Source organism: Sylvia atricapilla, chromosome 1, assembly GCF_009819655.1.
Source record: "Sylvia atricapilla isolate bSylAtr1 chromosome 1, bSylAtr1.pri, whole genome shotgun sequence".
Taxonomy (NCBI): domain Eukaryota; kingdom Metazoa; phylum Chordata; class Aves; order Passeriformes; family Sylviidae; genus Sylvia; species Sylvia atricapilla.
This window is the reverse complement of record NC_089140.1, coordinates 15700748-15719627: the sequence shown is the minus strand read 5'-3', so window position 1 is coordinate 15719627 and position 18880 is coordinate 15700748. Positions and strand designations below refer to the sequence as shown.

Here is an 18880-nt window from a genome sequence, read left to right as displayed (position 1 = left end):
CCCTGAGCTGGCAGGGGACAGGCTCCCCGCCGCGGAGACGCCCCGCTGTCCGTGCTAGGGCCGGCTCTGCCGGCAGAGGGCAAGAGGCGTCCGCGCTGAGCCGCCGCCGGCCCGGGGAGCGCGGCCGGGAGCGCCGCCCGCCTTCGGATCCATGGAAATCTGAACCTCTGCGGCTCTCGCCCCGCGCCGGCCCCGGCTGCCTTATCTCAAAGAGGGTTCAACAAGCCTGCCCCGGTGCTGGTGGCTCCCTGAGCCCCCGGCGGCCGAGGGGGGCTCTGTGCCCAAGGAATCCAAGGCGAAGGCGCGGCTGAGCGGGTCCAGGGCAGACCCCTCGCCTCAAGCCGGTGTGAGCTCTGCTCTGAGACCGGCGAACGTGCCGGCCGGGCACGGGGACAGAGACACCGTGGCCCGGCAGAGCCGCAGGGAGACGGGCAGGGCTCCTCTCCGCCATCCCCTCGCTCCTCCGCGGAGTCACAGCCCGCACCGGGGAGCCGCCGGGACAGGCTGAGGTGGCAGAGGGTGTCTGCAGGGATGGAATGAAGGCTCAGGGGGTGGGGATAAGCTTGTCCTGCCTCGGGACAGGACGGCGTTTGGCCCTGGCCGAGGGATTTGGGGCTCAGCGAGCGACTCTCAACGCGCCGTGACAATGAACGCACCGAAAACTTCACAGAGTCTCCCAGGGAAAGGGAAAGGAGGAGGCCTCTGGGACCCTGGCAGCAGTGAGATCCAGAGTCGCTCCCCGAAATGCCCAGCACAGGAGACAGGCCTGTCCCGGGAGCATCCGTGCTGCTGCCGGCGGGGCGCGGGGCTGCGGGGGCCGGGCTCGGCCGTCTCCTTCATGTGCGTCTCACTCGGTATTGAATGATGTTAAGCAGGGCTGGAGCTGGCGCCTCGGCCTCATTACCTTCAATTACAATAATTGTTGCCTCTCTCCAGTGTTTTGCATTTCTCCCTGGGGGAAATCTCTCTGCTGCTTCTTTTCCAGCCTTGCTCCAGCTTTCTCCTATCGATTGGGTCGCTCTGGCCCCGATTCTAGGAGCGATGCCTCCAGGAGGATAAATGCAAATCGCCCTATTGATTGGGAGGAGTAGGAGTGTAGCGCGTTTGGGGGAGGGAGGATTAGTTTTAAATGAAAAAAAAAAAAAAAAAAAAAAAAAAAAAAGTGATGAGCATGGCAGGAAATGCTTCACTTTCTGGGCCTCTTAAGTAGTGTCTCTTTATCATGTCCTGTGTCTGAGGAGGATGCAGATTCGTGCCATCTGGATAATGTATCGTGCATGAAGAGGTGGATCTTACGACAGAGACATTTGCTCTGGTTTCCTACTTATTTTAGGTGAACATAATATCACTGATCCTCCCTGGAACGAAGCTCCCCTCCTCCAGTTTGAAGGTAACTGGGTTTCACTGGAGACACGCTAATTGCTGCTGAAAATGAGCAGGGACTAATGTGCACCTCCTTGAACTGCCCCAGTTACAGGGGTAAAGCTCCTTGGGAGTTATTAACCTTGAGGGAACCTGCTCAGCAGCCTGTCTGTCACAGGGGAGCGGCTGGAGGAGCCAGCCTTTGGGCTCTGCATTGCCTTAGATCCTGAAATGGCTACTTGCTTCAGTAAATCCATGGCCAGACGGAGAAGTGGGAACCCAAAAGAATTGCACAGTCACATTATATTCCCTGTGCCCTGGGCTTTATGCCAAGCTAAGCTAGCTTAAGCCTTAATTATTTTTTTAAAGACAATAATCAGCATAAATAAGTGTAATTCAGTAGAATTAGCTTGTGTGCATCATATCCCAAATGCTAGCTAAGTAACTCAAAAAACAATGATTGTTTGTTGGCTAGTGTTAAGAAGTTAACAAAAAAAAACCCCAAACTACCCCGATTAATGTTGCTCCAAAGATGCTTTAAACAGTCCCAATGCTTTTAACTTCACATAATTTCCAAAGGAGAAATTCCCAGCTGAATCATAATTGCAAGGTGCAAAAAGGAATGGATATGGTGTGCAAATGTTGCTCTTGACACCAATTTGAAATTACTCCAAAGCAGCAGTACTAACCTTTCCTTGCTAGTGCCATGAGCATCTGATGTGGCAGTAGTGACAATGCTGGTGTGTGCATGCAGATGCAGCAGTATGCAAATCCTCATCTCCCTGAGGAATGTGGGTCTCCCCAGGACAGCGATTCCTCCACTAGAGAGGTGTTTGTGAAAGGAATTTCCAAATTGCAGTTCTAATAATTTTTTTATTTTTGCCTAATTTTTTTTTTTGGTCGGGGTGAGGGGGTGCCTTCATGGTTGAAAGGTTCAAACAAGTGAATAATACTGTGAAAATACAGGGGAGGATTGCTAGAAATCTACAGAAGGATTACATCCAATCATTTGGGGGAAATGGTGGTGAGTTGCCAGCATGCCATGAAAGTTTATAAAGGGGTGAGGAATTCATGGTCGTGTTCAGAGCTGCCAGATGAAAAAATTACTTTTGACTCCAAACTGTTTTTCTGGGGTGAGTTACCTAAATCAGGGGCACCTGCAGGCTGAATTGTAACTTAGTTTTGCACACAGGTTGCTGTGGTGGCACATAAACAGGACACAGTAGCAGCAGGGACAGGTATTAATGCCAATTCATGTGAAAAAGAAAAAGAGAATATTTGGGAGAAGCAAAACAATGGGAGGAAGTTGAATCTCCTGAAGCTGAGTTCCCATAGCCAGAGAAGAGCTTTTCTCTTGTTCAGTGTTCTGTACTTAGAAAATGCTGCATGGTTGGCCTCTGTCTTGGCTTGTTTTATTTTCCTCCTTAACACAGGAAAGGCCTAAACCCCTCATGGCAGCCATCCTCTCATGCCTGTGCTGGGACTGTCAGGCACATGCAGACTCTGGAGAAGGTGATGGATGTGATTTGCCTCCTCACTGGAGGGATTTCAGCCTGACATTTGGAAGGAGACTCTTGCATGGCTGCACTGCTCACACACTCCTGGTGGAAAATAGTGAGCCTCTTCTGGAATGTGATCGTAGAGGAGAGCAGGTACTGTCCTGAGTTGTTGCTTGCCTGACAGGAGAAATCCTGGTCTGGAAGAGTTCAGGACACAGGGTGCTCATCTGAATTGGTCTTATAGAAGGACTTGTCAGTTCTAAAGTCCTTCTGCCAGAAACTTGGCACTGCAAGTATTAGCTTGTGAAATTAAGTAAAGGAATCAAACCAGCATTTGTGTGGCCTGCAAAGACTCGTTGGATGGATCTCTTGTTTTAGTTGGCAATTTCTTCTTAAAGACAAGATTTTGCATCGGTGACAGCGCTTTGAGCTGATGCAGAGGATGTACTCCTGTAGATGCTGCCCAAAACAGTCCCTTTCCATGAGGTGCCCAGAGGCTGATTTTGCAACCAGGTCCTTCTGTTCATGTTGGCTTCAAAGGCTTTCTGTATCTGGTGGGAGGGAGCAGCGCTGTGCTCTGCAGACTCTCACTACAGGCTCTGTCGTCCCTTCAAGTGGAGGCTTTAGGCTGCTCTCCCATGGCTGCTGGAGACATGTAATGCGGCCTCAGGCTCCTGACGCTTTCCTTGATGGTTCCTTGTAGTCATTACCCCACACTCCTTCTGGTTGCAGAACATGTTGTTATTATTGCTTTGTGCTGGGTCTGTCTCCTGTCCCTTTTATACAGGCCAATCTGGCCCTGTTAGCTCTTGTCTCTAAAACAAAAGCAAATTAGCACTGCAGAAGCTGAATTATCTTGTTTATGTTACAGTCTGTCAGAGGACCCCACACAATCCATGTCTCTCTGAGCACTGTACCAGAGACTGAAGAGATACAGTAAGTCGGTCAAACCCTCCTGACGCGGACTCAATCCACAGGTTGCCAAAAGGATCTTTAGTTGCTTTGGGGAAACTAAGACTTGGCAGTGATCCAAGCTGTCCCTCCTTCAGTTTCAGTATTTCATGCATGATTCTAGCATACAGAATTAGAATTTTTTTTACAGTAAATTGTGCCTCACAATTCAAATTTGACAGCTGTCAATGAAATTTGTTGTTCAAAACTGATCTCAAGCACATTGCCCTCTGGTTAGTCTGTCTGTGCTCCCTTGGCCAGGATGTTTATAATACTCAGGGAGTCTCTCATGTTACTTAGTGCAGTAATGTGGCTCCATGAATAAAAGCCATTTCCAGTCTGTCGGTACTGCATGTAACAAATGAGATCTGTTAAATGTGCTTGTCACCATTGATAGGAACAGGAGAAGCAGAATTGCACATGTTGATGTAATGATTCTAAGTTATAATGAATGATATTTCGTATGTTTGCAAATGAGTGTGAGATAGCTGGTGCCAGACTGGGAGATATGGCTTGGCTGTTCTTGCTGTTTTTGCAATTTCTAAACAGAAACAAGAATTAGAAAATTATTTTGTGGTGCAGTGCAAATATAGCCAACATAAGTGCAAAGACTGCGGCACAGCACACATATATATCTATCTTATACATATGCAAATAAGAAGACTCACAGTAAAACCATTATAACATGTGATGGCATCAGCACTAATTAGCCGGAGATCCAGCCTGTGCCTCTCTGCCAAAGTAAACTGGAGTTATCTCAATCTCAGATTTCATATTTCCTCCTTTCTCTTCAGGGAGGAATGTCTCTGACATATGGTACTATGTCCCCTATTGAAAATGTCTTTAAAGACTCACAAAAAAATTCAAATTAAAATTCTCAAGTAATTTTTTATTATTATCTACACATTATCCATCAGCTTCAATACTAGTAGTGGACCCAAATATGTAAAGCATTTTGCCCATAAATGGGTAACAGTCTGTGCTGAAGAAATCAAGGCTTGTAAAATGTAATGAGCAAAGAGAGAAGAAAACTAAGCTAGCAAAGAAATTTTAATTAAGGACCACATTTTTTTTCAGGACGAACACGTGAAGGAAAACTGTCCAAGCTAAGCAGGACTCACAGGAGCTGTGTCGGAGCTCAGTGGTAGAACACCAGCTCGTGCTTCCATCCCTGACAGCTGCTCTTGGAAACGAAATATTGGAAGGAGAATAGTTGCTGCAGGCTATATTTGATACTAGCTCTGTACCACGGGCCTGCCCTTGCTCCATGGATGTAACAGCAGCGGGTGAGACCCTGCGGGGCTGAGTGCGAGGTGCAGGAGCCCCCGAGCCGCAGGGTTGACCCAGGCCGGGACACCTGCGTGGGGCCGGGGATGGACACCCCAGCTGCACCGCGGTTCCAGCCGATGGCTATCGGCTTCGCGCTGCGCCAAGCCCGAGATTTCCATAACCTTGGCGAAAAAGCCCCAGCTGCCTTGAAACTGCCGCTGTTCCCGCTCGGGCAACATCTCTGCACCCTCGTGCAGCCCTGCGGGCCGGGAGCGGACAGACAGGGGCCGGGCTGGCGGCAGCGCCGGGACAGCGGGAGCAATCGGCCGCCGCCTCGTTCCGCTCCGGAGCTGCCCGTCACCGCGACCCGGGGCTGAGGGCTGCTCATCCATCCATCCATCCATCCATCCATCCATCCATCCATCCATCCATCCATCCATCCATCCATCCATCCATCCATCCATCCATCGCGGCTCCGCCGACTTCGCAGTCAGAACATGACGTTTTTTAGTGGAAACCGCACTGCTGCCTCCATAGGGAATTATCCCGGGGACCCGGCGGAGCCCGTTCCCCCGGCCCCGGAGAGCCCGGAACCCAAGGCGGCGAGCGAGGGCGCTCGGTGCCGCCAGCGGCCGCTCTCCCGGCGGCACCACGGGGCTCCCGGCGGCACCGCGAGGCTCCGGGCGGCACAGCGGGGTTCCGGGCGGCACTGCGGGGCTCCGGGCGGCACTGCGGGGTTCCGGGCGGCACCGCGGGGCTCCCGGCGGCACCGCGGGGCTCCGGGCGGCACCGCGGGGCTCCGGGCGGCACCGCGAGGCTCCGGGCGGCACAGCGGGGCTCCGGGCGGCACCGCGGGGCTCCGGGCGGCACCGCGGGGCTCCCGGCGGCACAGCGGGGCTCCGGGCGGCACCGCGGGGCTCCCGGCGGCACTGCGGGGCTCCCGGCGCTCAGAGTCCACGGCCGCCCCCAGCGCGCTCCCCGCCCGCCCGGCGCCGCTGCCGCCGCCCGGGGGCGCCGCGGGTGGGGCTCGGGTCGCGCCGCGGGGCCGGGCGGGGGCGGGGGCGAAACGAGTCTCCGCCCACCCCGGCAGGCACAGCCAATGGCCAGACGGGGCGGGAGAGGGGGCGGGGATAGACTGGGGCGGGGCGGGGCGGCCGGGTCCGCTCCTGGCGCCGGCTGTATTTATGGGGCGGGCGGCGTCGCTGCTGTGTCAGTGAGGGAGCGTTCGCCGGGCTCCGCCGCCGTGCCGCTGCTGCTCCTGGTGCTGGTCCTGCGGCCGCGGCGGAGCAGCGAGGGAAAGGCAGTGCCGCGGCCGTCTCCCCGGCGCAGCGGTGGCCGCAGCACGGCTCTTGCCCGCAGGCGAGCGGCTCTTGGGCGCTCCGGCGTGGCAGGGGCGGGCGGGCGACGGCGTCTCGGCCGTGCCTGCGCTGCGGGCTGTAGCGAGCGGCGCCGGGTAAATGGATCGCCATTCCAGCTACATCTTCATCTGGCTGCAACTGGAGCTGTGCGCCATGGCCGTCCTGCTCACCAGAGGTGAGGGGCCGCGGCGGGGCACCCGGGGGCGCCTGCGGGGCTCGCGGTGTGCGGGGGCCGCGCCGGCGGAGCGGCGTGCCCGGGGCTGCCGCCCGCTGTCTCGGACCCCGCGCCGAGCGGTCTGTGCCTCCCGCCCCTCCGTCCCTCCCCTCCCACCTGGCCGCCGGTGCCGGGCAGTCAGGGCCCCGCGGGTGTCCCGGCGGCCGCGCCCGGGCCCGTCCCGGCCCGCTGGGAGCCGTGGGGGCTGTGGGAGCCGTGGGGGCTGTGGGAGCCGTGGGGGCTGTGGGAGCCGTGGGGGCTGTGGGCTGTAGGAGCTCTGGGGGCTGTGGGCTGGCCGCCCGCCGAGCACCCTCCGGGACAGAGGCGACCCGCTGGCTGCCGGTAATCGTGGTGCTCCGGGGAGGAGGGTAAAGGATAAGTTAGCGTGGGGGTGATGTGCGACGCTATTTATTTATTTTGGAAGGAAGGCTGTAATTAGCCCTAAATAACAGCCTTGCAGCGTGCAGGGGGGAGCCTGCTGGCCCCATCAAAGCGGGCAGAACAGGGAGTGACTGAGTGATGTGAAGTCGCAGATACTGAAACTATGTGCCTGATAATGATATAATTAGGGGATCACAGACTTCTGGCTGCTGTTGACTTCAAAAGCTTTAAGAGAAGCCTGCAGTCTCTCCTGTAGCCATCTTGACTAAAAGCAGACATTTTTCTTTAATAGCTACATACAGTAACAAGAAAGAGGAGGGAACAGAAGGGCATTGTTCACTGTTTCAAAATACTAAATACCCTTTCTGGCCTTTTGCATAGCACAGGAAGAAACTTTATGAATTGACAGAAATACAGTAATACAAAGTCCATTCTGTTTTACTGAGAACGTGGCTTTAATTAAAAAGCAGTTGAATTAACCTGATGACTAGCCTGTCAAATTTTGTTTGTAAGATTGTCGCAGAGAAATAAATTGTAGATTTTTGAAGGTGGTTGTATAAGCAGTTAAAATGAAAGTACGTGAATTTATTCCTGTAGTGTGCTGAAATGAAAGAACTCATGAAAGAACTGTCAGCTCCGATACTGTGTGCCATGTTTGCATCTTACGTTTAATAGTGCAAAAATTATGAAAACTATTTTTTTCCGGGAGGGTATGGAGGAGACCGTATATATAGAATGCTTAGAAAATGATTGAGTTGTTTTTTTTTTTTTTTTTTTTTTTTTTTTTCTGTGACAAACTGGATGACAGTGAGTGGGAATTAATGAAAAATTAGGTTGCTTGGTCTGAAAGCCCAAGGGAATTGGACTGGAGACAGTGAGACACTCCATCATTTGGCTTCTATTAAGCAGAGTTATTAAAGAGCAGCAGGAACTTCAAGGCCTGGAGCCTGCCAGTAGCATTTTGAGGAAAGTATTAAGGTAGCCCGACAAGGGGAAGCTAACTTGTTTGGGATGATTTTTAACGTCTTGCAGTACAAAGCACAGACTGTAGGAAGAAGACATCTGACTATTCAGTCGGCTTTGAAAACCTTGGTGCTGCTATGGTGGCAAGTACAGTAGGCACACTAGAGGTAGTTGTAAGTCCATTCTTCCAAGGATGTCTCCAGAATCTGGCGTCCTCTTAAACCTTGGCTCGATGGCACATTGAATTATGTTTGAGTTGCAACTTGCCTAGAAATAAGTTTTTGCTACAGCACAGGTCATGTTTAATTCATACCAGAGGAGTTTGGAGAGCACAAAATGAAGAGTTTTATGAAGGGAACTTTTTAATCGCTTCCTTCAGAAATTTTTGAGGTTTCCTGAGATTTTTCATAGAGCCGGTAGAGGATTTTCAATCTCAAGTGTTTCCTCTTTTCTACTGCGTGTTGGATTGCATGTTAAATTGGGGAGAGACAAGGGGGAGCCTTTAGCCTTGCAGTTTCACTCCATAAAAAAACTTCACATTTGAGTTGAGAGTCATTGTCTCTGGTGAACAGAATAATCATAAACTAGAGCTTTTTCTTTTATGATATTGATTAAAAAGTCTTTTTGCATGAATAGCTAGTTAAAGATTTTCTCTTTCTGTCGAAATTACAAATAGTTGCTCCGTTTCACACAGTAAAACCTTCCTGATTGAGAGACTTGGATGGTAATGGTTCTAGCTAATAGCTTTATAAGGTGTTAGTTAAACCTTTTAAATTTTGGCGCAGTATTGAGAGGTAATAAACAATTCAGCAGTTCCGATTTTTTTTTTCTTTTTCATTTGTCACATAAGTATTTAAGCCTGGAATTTTTGTTGTGTGCTTATGAGCAGTTAAAAGAAAGGTTACTTTTATAAAAATAGAATGCTGTTCCTGGAGTAATGGTTAAAACATAGATGTGACTTTCTTCTAGGACTGAAGGTGTGTGTTGCTTTTAGAACTGGTATTTCACTTTAAATGTGGTTAAATGCAACTGCTGACAGTGAGTGGAAGTAGCTATAAAATGGTCTTGTTAGTTATTTACCTTGGGGGAAAAAAATGCCACTGTGACCTTCCTCCCCCAGTCCCTGTTTTAGTGAAATGCTCTTGCTTTAATTCAGAGGACTACAGTACTGGCCATTAAAGCCAGTGCCCCAAGGCCTTCACAGGGACTGAGATTACAAGGAGGTGGGCGCTGTACAGGGATGGGAAGGAAACAGCCCCAGCTCTTGTGGATCTACAGTCTAGGGAAGTACATCCAAACTGGCGAGTTTGGTTGTGTGATGCGTGTGGCTAATGAGGATATATGGTGAATTGTCCTTAGAGGACCAAATTCTTACCTTTCTTGCATGATTTTTGTTGTTTTAGGTGAAATCAGATGCTACTGTGATGCTGCACACTGTGTTGCGACCGGCTATATGTGCAAATCTGAGCTTAGTGCCTGCTTCTCCAGACTGCTTGATCCTCAGAATACACATTCCCCACTTACTCATGGCTGCTTGGACTCTATTGCAAGCACAGCTGAGATCTGCCAAGCCAAACAAGCACAAAACCACTCTGGCACCACCACCATGTCCACATTGGAATGCTGTCATGAGGATATGTGCAATTACAGAGGACTACATGATGTTTTGTCTCCTTCCAGGGGCGATGCTTCAGGTAAGGCAATAAAGCTTCAGTGAAACCCTTCTTCTGGCCATCAGGCCAGCAGCAGTTAAAACCTTGTCTATCTGCTGTTATTGATTTAGTTGCTAATGTAAGTAGAAACATCAGAGAGAGAAGCGGGTGGCTGGATGCAGGGGAACATCTCAGCCAGTTAGCTTTTTGTTTGCATTAATATTGGAAGCTTCTCTTGCCATCTTGACATGAGTTCTAAGAATCCGTGGCAGTGGTGTTCCTAGTTAAACTTGGTTACTGGGGTAAGAAATTCTGTGTTATAAGCAGACTTAGAAACTGATATTTTTACTGTAGATACTGCAGAGTGTAGCAGTTGCTCCTTAAACTTGTCAGTGTGGGATTTAAGGGAGTTGCTTATGTGTAAATCAGTGTCTATACAAGTCCTTAAATAAGCTTCACATCTTTCTGCTTTGCAGGACAAGGGAGCAGATATCAGCACGACAGCAGCAGGAATCTCATCACCAAAGTGCAAGAACTGACTTCTTCGAAAGAGTTATGGTTCAGGGCAGCTGTAATTGCTGTTCCAATAGCTGGTGGGCTGATCTTGGTGCTCCTTATCATGCTGGCCTTGAGGATGCTCAGGAGCGAAAACAAGAGACTGCAAGATCAGAGACAGCAAATGCTCTCTCGTTTGCACTACAGTTTTCATGGACATCATTCGAAAAAAGGGCAGGTGGCAAAATTGGACTTGGAATGCATGGTGCCTGTGACTGGTCACGAGAACTGCTGCATGACCTGTGATAAAATGAGACATTCAGACCTCAGCAATGATAAAATTCTTTCACTAGTACACTGGGGAATGTACAGCGGACATGGGAAGCTGGAATTTGTATGACCAATTATTTTTTAATCTGAGCTAAACTTACTCTCTGAACTCTTGAAGGCCTTTGGGTTCTACTGGACAGGAGCACTTTATCTTAAAAACTTCCGTAAATCATCTTCGAGAAACAAAGGACCTCTGCAAACAGAATCTTGGATATTTCTTTTGAAGGATTCCAAAAGTTGTCTTATTTGCACAGAGTAAAATACACTCAAATGTATTGTTTGCTTCAGAGTTGTGAAAGCAAAAGTTAGAAGTTGTAAACACTGTCACCAGGGTTATCTGAACTGTAGGGAGCTGAGAAATGAGTTGTTATAATAAACTGTGTGCAAGCTCCTATGTTTCCTGACTTATTGTAAAGATTTTTTAAAATATATATATATTTTGTCTGAAACTTGCTTGTGACTTTTGTTTTGTACAATGGGTTTTTTTGTGGGTGATAGTGGAAAACAAATCAAGGTGTGCATGGTAATGCCATGCGTAACAATTAAATTCTGAAAGCAGGTTCTTTTCCTACTCTGCAAAGAAATTTAGGTGGTTGAGAGTGAAGGTGGCAGCTTTGTTTTATACTTCAAGTAGCAGTGAACCCACATCCTCAATTCTTGGCTGTAGCATTTTTTAACAACCTCAATGAACTCTTCCAAAGCTTTGTGTGGTAACTTTTTCTTCCTCTGTTAATGAAGAAAAACTTCCTCTGTGTAAAATATGTCAGAAAGTGAATCCTAAGTCTTTATAACTAGTTTTCTTCCGTTGTCTCACAGTTCTTGTTTCTGTGATCTGTTTTCCTTTTGTACCTTTAATACCCAAACTTTTTTTGAGAGAGGAGAGAGAAACCCCAAAACCGCACTATTATTAAGTTATTTTTTTTTTTCTGCTTATAACCCCTCTGGGCACAGTGGAAAGCATCTGCCTTGCTCTTCTATCATATACCTAAGCATCACATGCTCCTAGGTTTGTGTGGGACTGAAGAAATAACACTGTACTTTAATCTCTGGCTCCTCCTTTATGCTATTCTTGCATAGGTAGCTTTTCTTCCTGGCCAATATTTGTGCACTTAGTTGTTTCTTACTCCTTCTGCTAGTTGGCTGCACTTTGGATCATTTCATTTATTCAATGCTTAGTTGCTAAAAGCAACCAACCTCTGGATTATTCAAGGAATTTATTGTATTTATTTTTCTTGCTATATTAGACTTTGCAATAATTAAAGTATACTTACTTAAAAGGTTGAAGTCACATCATGGTGAAAGAAGCATCCAAAATGCTGCTTTAGAAGCTAAAACCTGACAAGAGTCAAGTATTCATCTATGTTTTAAGATGCTTTAGAAATGCTTCTGCCTCTTGTTCTGTCTGTGAAGTTGAGGTCCTGTTGTTGCCAGCAGTGAGCAAGGGCTGGCACACACAGGGTTACAGTAACCTTGCAGCAATGCTCTGATCCCTGTGCTGATTGCTTTGGGATGTGCCGGCTGAAATGCAAAGTGCTGTAAGCAGAGAAAACCTGCGCTCTTACATCACAGGCCCACGTTCCTGAAAGTACACTTAAACGATGTGGTAGGGTTGTTGCTGGGGATTAAGTTGGTCACTTGGCTGTGCAAACAGAGGTACTGATATTGTAAACTCAGGCCTGCACTCATCTGGGCCGAGTGCAGTGAGAGCCTTTGGAAATGCAAAGGTCTCACTATGCCCATGTTTGCAATATTAAAGTGCAGTTTAGAAGGATTAGTTTCATCTCTACCTTAAGCTGCTGACCCTTCTTACTACTTCAGTGTGCCTGGAGAGTTGCTTTTAATGCAGAGAATTATATCTGATTTCTACCTCTTTCTGCTGCTGAAGTTAAAGAAATTACGTGGCCACAACTTCTCTTGGAATCTGGCCTGTGGTCTTCTGGCTGACCTTTCAAAGTGCTGCTTTCCTATAAGAGCTCTGCCCTTCCTTTGCACTGATCTGAAAATCTAGGGCAGTTGTCTGCTCTGCCAAGTGGTTTGTTTTTTTTTTTTTTGGTGGGGGGGAATGGCTGACTGGGAACTTGATGCTGAAAGAGACAAGCCTGAAATACCGTCTGTAGCTGCACCGGTAGTTACTGTGACTAGACAAGTTAGAAAATCTAATGGCTAAATCTTTTAAAGTGCCTTCTCCAGCAATCAGAGGGAGCATGTTGTATAGTCATTTAAGCATCCTGTGACCTTCACCACTTGTTTGCCACTGATTTGAATATATAAGGGCCTATTTATGCTTGCCATTAAAAGGCTAGTAAGACCAGGATGCTCTAATTGGCCCCTTGCTGTGGAGATGTTCTAAAGAAGAAAAGAGCTTGTTTGCCATCCCCTGCAGTCATGGCAGCAGGGCCACAGAGCGCTGGGGCTTGGGTTGGCAGCTGCCATCTCCTGGGGTTCTGTTACCCGGTGTGGTACTTAGAGCTTAGGTGTGGCAGCTGATATGGCCTAGGAGTTTCTGGGCTATGAGTCTTTTAAGAAGAAAATTAACTCTATCCCAGCCCAAACCAGGACAGTATGAAATCTGGATTTCCAATTTATTTTAAAGCCTTTATATTCAGGAAATGGTGCTATGAGCACTGGTGTCTGTCTGGCAGCAGCTATGTGAGTTATGTAATGAGCCTCAAATCTTTTCACTGAAGCCACTGACTGCAGAGTCCAAAGGGCGTTTCGGTAAACAGTAGCCAGCTTCATCGCTAGGATTTCTGTAGTAGCTGTATATGTATTTCTGTATATGGCCTGCAGGCCTCAGCATTATTTAGAAAACTTGTACTCCTGTGACAAGGAGGGTCCTTAGTGATGTTCCTTGGGCTTCCCGGCTGCTGGGTGCTGTACCAGCATGGAACAAAGCAGTCCTAGACAACCACTTCGCCCAGCCTACTGAGGCAGGCGACAAGTATTAATAGCTGAAGAGCCTGGCCAGAGGCTGGAGGCTGAAGAGGTGAGACAGTAATCGAAGGCTATCCTTTTAAATGCATTTGAGTTAAGAGCCTGGATTTGCCATTGTGCTAAGCACTCTCAGGTTTCCCCTGCAGACAATAACAAACACTCCTTTCTTTGAAACCCCTGCAAGCCTGGGAGCGTAAGAAGGACGGCCCTCTATTTCCAGCTGAGAAAGTCTCTCGGATTGGAATAAAGGAAATCAAATGTCCAAGATTTAATTTAGCATACCCCGTGCCTCTCTCTGATTCTTTCCTCAAAACAATAATGGTTGTAGCTTTTCTTATGTCTCTGCCGCTCCTGGCTTTGCGAGCCGCTGGGTTGGTATGTCTCCTCTTAACTCCTGCTGAACTGATTCTATTAAAAACCCCTTACTCCACAGGGGGCTTGACCTTTTCCTGAAATACCAAATGCGTCTGCTTTGGAAATCACAAACTTCTCCTCTAAAGAGCTTGTAAATCTGGTTTCAATATTGAGTGATTACAGGCTGTGCGGAGAGCTTGAAAGTAAGCAGCCCCTTCTGGTAGCCGAGCGCTGGAGCTGGGCTGCCGGAGCTGAGCGCCACTCTCATTTTTCACCCCGGTGTGTGTTAGCCATAAACCCCCTGACGTCAGCTGATTCAGCCAGATTAGCGCTGGGGAGACTGGTCAGGCTCTGCTCGCAGGACGCTTGTCTTCTCTTATCAGGACCCCGGAATCCAGTTTTTGTTGTACAACCACTTGCTCTGTTGTAAATTCAGGGATCTCATTGCAAATGGATGATGCCCTGGAGGCTAAACACCAAAAAAAAAAAAAAAAAAAAAAAAAAAAAAAAAAAAAAAAAAGCCTGGGAAAAGAGCAAGGCTTTTTCTTAGGTGTAATGGATGCATCTGCGCCTTCACTTGCTACTCTTGTGATAATTAAAACAAGGGCTGAAGAAGGGAAAATATATCACCAGGCTGCCTGTGTGAGATGGGATGTGCCTGTTAGCTACCAGTCAGTGGGGTTCCACGGTGAATAAATGAAAGCAAAATTTGGCCTTCTCATTGAAAAGGGGAAGGGATAAGAAGGCAATCTACCAAGAAAAAGAATCTATGGTAAAAAACCAACCAAACAAAACCCCACCATAATAAGGCACAAGTTGAGTGAATAATAAAAAAAAGAAAGTCTCTGAAGGAGGCAAAGTTGCCTTTATTTCTTTTTTCAGTTACTTTCCCACATGGAGATCACTGGAAGCATATTTATATTGTTCCAGTGTCTGGTCACTTGGCAGAAAAAAAATCTTCCTTGTTTTGGTTCTAGCAGCTACTTGGGGAAGTAGTATTTTGGATCTGTCACTGTGTTTTATTTCTGGGGAAAAAACAAGTCGTAGAAAGGTGCTGGTAAAGTATGATTATCTCTTGGGAGGGGCCCGGTGTCTCCAACATTATGAATTCTGTCTCCCTCTAAATAAACACCCAACCTCATTTTCTTTGTTTCACCTCTAACCCCTCATCTGCATCCTTTACAGTCCCAGGGGGTGAATCCTGAAGTAAAACAAACTGCGAGGGAAGGAAGCCAGGAGGGAGCCGCAGTGCCTGCAGATTAACACAGCCTTCCTCTCTCCAGCCAACCTTGACAAAAGGATTCAATCCTGAACTGACCTTGAGGGGGAAAAGCAAAACAAAAACCACCTTGACTTGAACTTTCAAGACCGCAGGAGTTTAATGCTCGGTTTGATGTCTCCTAAAGGGAGCATGGAGTTAGAAATGCCAAACACCTGTCTTGCAAACCCAAATCCTTAACAATTTATAGTGAAATTTGAGCCACAAATCACACGGATTTCAAAAATTTCGAATTTACTCATCACTGTTTCGAAGTCATCCAGTGTTGCTAAAAGGGAGTAAAAATGTGCTTTTTATTCCCCATTGTGATTGTCTAGGCAAATCTATAACATTTGGTTAAGCAAATAGTAGGTTCTGTTGAAACATCAATATTTAAACACAACTTTTCACTGAATAAATATTTCTGCCTGGAAGCAGGTCCTGCCTCCCAGCTGAGCCCTGCTCTTTTCCCTGTAGGCTGAAAGGAAGAGACCAAGCCAGCCCTGACTTCATAAAAACCACACTGGCACGAATATAGGGTGACTCAATTTTTAAAGAAGTTTTTTTATTAAAACTGAAATGTTAGAATATTTTTCTCTTTCTAGTTATCACACTACTTAAATATATCAACTGCCATGCAGTTGGGAAAAGCGAGTGAAATGTATTGTTTCACTTCCCTTGGCGATGGGCTGTGTTTAAAAACATACTGACTTGTGACAGCGTGTTAAGAACGGAACCTTTCCTGTAACTGCTTTTTTACCTATTAGATTAAAATTTCAGGACAGTGTCTATGGAGCAGCAAGATGATGAGCATTTGCCTTTCTCTTAATGTTATTTTTTACCTGTTTTCCAGCCAAAGAAAAGGTAGAAGTGGCACTATGATGAACTAGCATCTGTCTGGGAGACGCTCTGGGGGGCAGGGGACTGTCACCCTGACAGAGTCAGTGGTGTAGCCAGTGTGGCTGCTGAGTGCCAGGCTAGTCTCTGCTTTTGGGATCTTTTCACTCCAAAGGCCTGCGGGTTGCAGATGTAAATCCCCTTCTTGTCACTCGGAAGGAAAATATTGGTGCACTAAATCTCCTCCTGGCACTTGGCTGTGACAATGGGGAGGGAGGAACAGTACAGGCTCATGGTCTTGGAGCAGGCTGGGGATGCATGTATTGGTGTGCAAATCAGGGCTTGTGTCAAGTAGGTTGCTTTGAAATGCTCAATTTGTTGAGTTCTGGCTGTGAAGTAGCTATTTCATCAGTGGAAGATTTATTAACCAATTTTTTATGGCTATCGACAATGGCTTAGCTCCAGCAGGGTCCCAGGCATTTTTATGAAGTGCAGTGGGCTCCAGAGGTAGAGGTGTTTTATATTGCTCTGGCATTTTAACCCAGTGAGCTAAGGCCTCTATCCTACAAATACTTAAGAGTGTGCATAATTCATTCCGGTCCCAGGGGCTGTTTTTGTCCCTGCTGCTGCAGGGCTTTGCTGAGCCCTGCGCTGCGTACCTGCCCTCTCTCTTCGTTGAGGAGCTGCAGCAGGCTCTGGGGGAGTCCCTCTTGGCCATGGCATTTGCTTTACTAAAGCATGGAGGGGAATTGAGAGTTAGTGCCAGTGTTCTGTCACAGTCACACCACTGGTGGCCATCGAGTCCATGTTTTCCCTTGAGCAGTGACCCGGCTGCCTTGGCTGCGGCTGGTGATGGGGAGCAAAACCCCATGCTGGACACAACTCAGGGGCCAAATGAGTGTGGATGTGTGTTTGTCAGGGCAGCATCTCACCTGGCTCTAGAGCCTTGTCCTAGGCTGCAGCTGGCCCTTTCTGCAGGCGGCGTAGGGAGGAGCAGCCTGGCAGTTTCCATCACCTACAACCTTTTATGCTTTTGTGCACAAGAAATCATGAATCCCAAGCCTGCAGAAGGTCAGCTCTCTAAGTCTACCCAGCGCCCAAAGCTGCGCTCTCAGCCATCATCTCCTTCTGTCACACACAGTTTGTGATGGTCATGGGTTTAATTACATGAATGTATGAAATGTGGGTTTGTTTTTTTTTTTTTTCACAAAATCTCCTTATTTAAACTCCCTCCCAACCATCTGGGTCCCGATCTGGCTGGCTGCAATCTCTCTGCAGGTTTTCATCTCACGTCCTTGCTCTGGCTCTCCCTCCCCTGGATGCCTTTCTCTGCTCTTCTCAGAGGCCCAGAGGTGCAGGGCGCCCTGCCTGTGCTGGAGCAAACTCTCCCTGGCAACAGGTACTGTTCCCAGCCTCCCTAGCTGTTATCAGTCCACAATAACCTTTCCCTTATTTGATTTTTTTTCCCCCTGGGGGACTCTAGGGGACAGCCACAATTACGTTTCTTCCAACCCAATTCCACCTGACTGTTCAGTAGTGGGAGAGCAGAAAGGAGAGTGGTTCCCTCGTGACAGGCTCCCAGGTGGGTGAGCAGAGCCAGGCTCTGCCAGCTCCACTGATTAGCTGTCTCCTCTCTGGATGGGACAGGCCCAAACGTGGGGGGTCTTCCTCTTCATAAATAAAAAGTACAAAACACTCTCTCATAAGTGATTTTTTGGGGTGAAACTTTTATATCAAGCTGGAAACACTTTCTTTTTTCTGCATCAACAGATGACAGAAATAAATTTTTGTTGTTGTTTTTGTAAAAAATACACCAATTTTTGGACCTGCTCAGACGTTCGTGTAACCTAATGTAAATGAAGCTTACCATATTTTTTTTAAAAAAAATCTTGTACCGAAGCATAACATTTCTAATTGTGTTTATAGGCTGGGTCAAAATTGATTTACAGCAGCTTTTTGCTATGGGATGGATTGGTTGTGGAGTTTGTAATCTCTGCCTTCATTACTCGCTCTGTTATCTCTCCCGGTTGCTGCTGTGCTTTACTCACTGCGGGATAACTTTGTCTGTAGAAAGGTTGTCACCCTTTAGCTCTTCGGACTGAACTTTGTCTCTATATATCTGCTGATGGCAATTGGCACTCCTGTCTTTTTCCTGCAAGGCAGAGAGATCCCCATGGCCCCGGGGACTCGTGCAGCCTTCTGGGTCTGTGACCCATTCCTCAGTGCCCCCCTTGCTGCTCCCACCGTGTGAAGTAAAACGCTGGTGGTTCTGCTGGCATCTTGCAGCTTCCAGGAGAGCTGCAGGCTCCAGGAAGAATTTTATGGCAAGCATCTTATCATAGGTTATGGCTGAGCATACACAAGCACTCCCAGTGACCAGAGTAATCCACTCTTTACTAGCATAATTTGACTTTATTTTTTATTTACACAGGGAGGCTTGGGTGGAGTGTTATGTACATGGTATCAGAAAAACAGTCTGCTCCACCTCGGGGCTGCACACGTGCTGCAGCCAGCGCACCCTCCGCCCCGAGGGCTCCAGCAGCCCTTTGTATTGTCGGAGCGAATCCACACGTGGGAAACATTCGACTTTCTCCTATGAGCGTCCGAGCACGCAGGTTATAGTGCTCCAGTAATCTGCAGTACATGGTCAAACATTCAGTGACATTCCTTGTTTTACAGTGGCAATCGATGAGTCTCCAGGAGTCCTGAGTACAGCAGTGAGCCCGCTGAACTCGGCTAATCTCTTATCAAAGTGATGGATCCCGGCTGGGACTGCACCCTATCTACATATTAATATTTGATCATTCGTGAGCAATTTGCTAATTTGTAATGAGTAATGAAATATCCTGGGAACTGTTTGCTCACAAATAGTTTCCAGAGTATTTCATTACATGTGACAAATTTGTAAGTATGTAGTTGCCAGTATTGGGATTCCTGAGTTGTCTGCTCCTGAGGAAAGTGCTGCTGCAGGACAGATGGACTGGTACCTGCTTGATCACAGCTGGGGATGCTGTCAGTGGCTT

The 18880-nt window shown here is 47.9% G+C and overlaps 1 protein-coding gene across 1 annotated transcript; it reads left to right on the top strand.

Annotated features, from left to right (window-relative positions):
• The first annotated feature begins 6309 nt into the window (after positions 1-6309).
• On the top strand, positions 6310-10923 carry BAMBI (BMP and activin membrane bound inhibitor). The gene is made up of 3 exons (XM_066315573.1): positions 6310-6614; positions 9401-9691; positions 10126-10923. The coding sequence occupies exons 1-3, from the start codon at positions 6539-6541 to the stop codon at positions 10542-10544; spliced, it is 786 nt and encodes a 261-aa protein (XP_066171670.1). The 5' UTR covers positions 6310-6538; the 3' UTR covers positions 10545-10923.
• Positions 10924-18880: the final 7957 nt, after the last annotated feature.

Excerpts from the sequence above, each read along its gene's own strand:
- BAMBI (XM_066315573.1), top strand. The coding sequence starts at position 6,539 with ATGGATCGCCATTCCAGCTACATCTTCATCTGGCTGCAACTGGAGCTG. Across the intron at positions 6,615-9,400 it reads GGCCGTCCTGCTCACCAGAG|GTGAAATCAGATGCTACTGT; the intron begins GTGAGGGGCCGC and ends TTGTTGTTTTAG. Across the intron at positions 9,692-10,125 it reads TTCCAGGGGCGATGCTTCAG|GACAAGGGAGCAGATATCAG; the intron begins GTAAGGCAATAA and ends TCTGCTTTGCAG.